This window comes from Herpailurus yagouaroundi, unplaced genomic scaffold, assembly GCF_014898765.1.
Source record: "Herpailurus yagouaroundi ecotype Mexico unplaced genomic scaffold, PumYag 187, whole genome shotgun sequence".
Lineage (NCBI taxonomy): Eukaryota > Metazoa > Chordata > Mammalia > Carnivora > Felidae > Herpailurus > Herpailurus yagouaroundi.
In genome coordinates, this window is record NW_024412418.1 from 4779327 (window position 1) to 4783340 (window position 4014).

A 4014-nucleotide genomic window follows, 5' to 3' on the forward strand; every position below is an offset into this window, starting at 1 on the left:
ATATTGTACACTTGACATTGGTATCCACTGTACGTTAGCCAACTGGAATTTAAACAAAAACTTAAGAAAATTAAAACAATGCCAACAACAAAAAAAGCCAAATATATTTTGGTTTACTTATTTTAAAAATAACTTATTTTGGAAAATGAAAAAATGACTCTTAGATTCAATAGGTCCATACAAGGAAGCTGATATTTTTCTTTTCATGCAACCTTATGTCCATCACACAATGGATGGATAACGAAGAGGAAGCAGCTTATTCCACAATATTCCCATCAATGTTTTTTTTAAAACAGAGTATTCTAAAATTAAAAGAATAATTCAAATTAACCTATAAGTTTCAGAAACTAGTAAAAAAAAAGAACAATTACAAATGAATGACATTGTGTACTCTAACAAATACTTCATAGTAGGACACGTGTTTTAACAAGTTGAAGGTCACTGATTTGAATATTGAAATCCAGGTTGTGCTTTTATCTTGTTTTTGTTCTTTTGCTTTCTTTATTTTTACTTTGTTTTTTGCTTCCTGGTAACATCTCAGAATATTTGGACTGTTTCACAGATTTTTAAAAAATTTTTTTTAATGTTTATTCATTTTTTGAAAGACAGAGAGAGACAGAGCATGAGCAGGGGAGGGACAGAGACAGGGAGACACAGAATCTGAAGAAGACTCCAGACCTTAGCTGTCAGCACAGAGCCCAATGGGGGGCTCGAACTCATGAACCGTGAGATCAAGACCTGAGCTGAAGTTGGACACTTAACCGATTGAGCCACCCAGGCACCCTGAACTTCACAGATATTTTTTTTTTAACGTTTATTTATTTTTTTGGGACAGAGAGAGACAGAGCATGAACGGGGGAGGGGCAGAGAGAGAGGGAGACACAGAATCAGAAACAGGCTCCAGGCTCTGAGCCATCAGCCCAGAGCCCGACTCGGGGCTCGAACTCACGGACCGCGAGATCGTGACCTGGCTGAAGTTGGACGCATAACCGACTGCGCCACCCAGGCGCCCCCACAGATATCTTTTAATGCTTAATTTCTTCTGGAAATTAAACCTTTACTGTTTCTTAAAATCAACAAATAATATAATGGTAGAAAAATAATAAACATTAATATTGCATTAGATTGTAACAAGAAGTGCAAGTTTTACATGTTTTCTAGGAGATTGATACATATTTAAACATCTAATTCTCAAATCATACATACACTAGTAGCTTTACATATATTGTTTCATTTAATCCCCAAAACAATCCATTTCAATGGGCAATATCTTATTGTTGTCTTATCTCCATTTATAGGGTTACATCCACTATAAACTAATCCAGTCACTCATATTTCCACATTTACTAGAAAATGAACAATATCATATTTTCACATGTATACAATGTATTCCTTCAACTTTGTCAAGATAAAACAAAGAGGAAATGGGAACCGAAGGATGAGAACAACTACGGATAGTTCAATCGACAGAAGCGATCGCAGAGAAAGTAGTGTTTATACTGCAATCGATTTGCGTTGTCCATATACATAATAAAATAACTAGAGCAATTGTTCACCTCTTTGAAGATGGGGACTCAAAGATTCACTCAGGAACAGATGGGCAAATAATTAGTAATGTATACAGTTTATAATCTTTTTTTTTAAATTTTTTCAACGTTTATTTATTTTTGGGACAGAGAGAGACAGAGCATGAACGGGGGAGGAGCAGAGAGAGAGGGAGACACAGAATCGGAAACAGGCTCCAGGCTCTGAGCCATCAGCCCAGAGCCCGACGCGGGGCTCGAACTCACGGACCGCGAGATCGTGACCTGGCTGAAGTCGGACGCTTAACCGACTGCGCCACCCAGGCGCCCCGTACAGTTTATAATCTTGATGATCTTCACAAACTTGTTTGGTTTTCACATGTACCCACTGTGAATGGAACAGTAGAGGATCTCTTACACTAATCAGTGCATCCCAGAGAAATAAATGTGTTATAACCTCACACTGTACTAATATTAAAGAGACGCTTGCTATGTGACTTCTATCTAACTTCCTAAGAACCAGCGAAACCACCATCGTTTATCATGAGTGATATCAATTTCCCTGATGATAAGTGTTCTGAAAGTGCAAAATCTAGACTCATTTTCCCAGACACAGGAAGCTACATTTACTCACTTCACCATCCATCCATCCATTTATTCCATCCATTCATCCATTAAACATACATGTGATGAGAATATGCCATATTTTCTGTACTATATAGGAATTGGAACAATAACCAAGATACATATCCCCTGCTGCCAAGGAGTTTCTACTTATGGATGGGTTGATAGACAAGTCAACATAGACCTTGAGTATAACATGATAAAAAATATAATGAATCAATATATAAAGTATTTTGTGAACACTAATTGGAAAAGATATATTATTATTTATTTTATCTCAAGCATATTTCATAGAGTAGAGTAATTCTGGAGAGAAGATTTTTAGAAGACAAAAACATTTTAAAGTATGGAGGATGAAACGTTATCTTTATTTCTGAGAAATGATAATAAATTTAAAATAGTTGACATACAAGGTGTTAATGGCATGATGATATTGGAAGTGCAGACTCTACCTTGAATATTCCTTTTTTAAATTTTTAAATGTTTATTTATTTTTGAGAGAGAGACAGAAGGTGAGCGGGGGAGGGGCAGAGAGAGGGAGAGACAGAATCTGAAGCAGGTACCAGGCTCTGAGTTGCCAGCACAGAACCTGACATGGGGCTCGAACCCATGAACTGTGGGATCATGACCTGAGCCAAAGTCCGGCACTTAAACGACTGAGCCACCCAGGCGCCCCTACCTTGAATATTCTTAAATGATTTTAATTCTTATTCATTTGAAAGTCCAGTTTCATTCTAATAGCTTTTTGAGGGCATTTTTTACATCCCTGTTTCTGAAACTGTATATTATTGGGTTAAACATGGGAAAGACCACAGTATAAAACACTGCAACTACCTTGTCAGTGTCCAGGGAATAGTCAGTGGTGGGACGTAAGTACATAAACAGGAGTGTTCCGTAGAACAAGGAGACCGCTATGAAATGGGAAGTACAAGTGGAGAACGTTTTGCTCCTGCCCCCTGAGGACTTAATGCTCAAAACAGTGATGAGGATACAGAAGTAAGAGATAAATATGACCACAAAAGTGCTGGTCTGGATGAAACCACATAAGGCAAAGAGCAGAAGCTCATTGACATGGATGTCCGTGCATGATAAAGCCAGAAGAGGTGGGATATCACAGAAGAAATGATTGACAATATTAGAGCCACAAAATGACAGCCTGAATGTGAGGCAGACATGTACCATGGAAGTCATACTCCCGCTGAAGTATGCCAACACCACGAAGCAGATACAGACTCTCCTCGACATAAGGGTAGGATAGAGCAATGGGTTACAGATGGCTGCATAGCGGTCATAGGCCATTGCTGCCAGAATGAGGCACTCAGCATCAGCAAAGCAAGCAAAGAAAAACATTTGTAGTGCACAGCCATAGGGAGAGATGCTTTTCCTGGATGCTAAAAAATTCACCAGCATTTTAGGAGCGATCGCGGTAGAATAGCAGATGTCTAAGAAAGACAGGTTGCTAAGAAAATAATACATGGGGGTTTGAAGGCTTGGATTGATATGAACTAAGATTATTAAACCCAGATTTCCCACCACAGTTAGTGTATAGACTATAAGAAATACCAAGAAGAGTGTGACCCTGAGAGGCAAATAATCTGTGAATCCAACAAGAAGAAACTCAGTTGGCATGGTATAATTACTCTCCAACATCCTGGTTTTCTTGTTTTCCTTATCCAAAAGAGAGGGGATCAGAACACACGTGTTGACTTGAGTGATGTATGACGCAAGAACATCTTCACTCTCTCTTCTAAGGAAGCAAATAGAAGGATAATAAAATCATAGTTATGATGGCCTTTTCTGTGACATTTGCTTTTTTTTTTTCTTTTCTGTCACTTTCTTTAAAAAAGGTAATTAAAAATATTTGTTG

At 38.1% G+C, this 4014-nt stretch overlaps 1 protein-coding gene across 1 annotated transcript; it reads right to left on the bottom strand.

Annotated features, from left to right (window-relative positions):
* Positions 1-2876: 2876 nt before the first annotated feature.
* LOC121043894 (olfactory receptor 5AS1) lies at positions 2877-3797 on the bottom strand. The gene has a single exon (XM_040495881.1). It carries the CDS (start codon positions 3795-3797, stop codon positions 2877-2879), a length of 921 nt encoding a protein of 306 aa, XP_040351815.1.
* Positions 3798-4014: the final 217 nt, after the last annotated feature.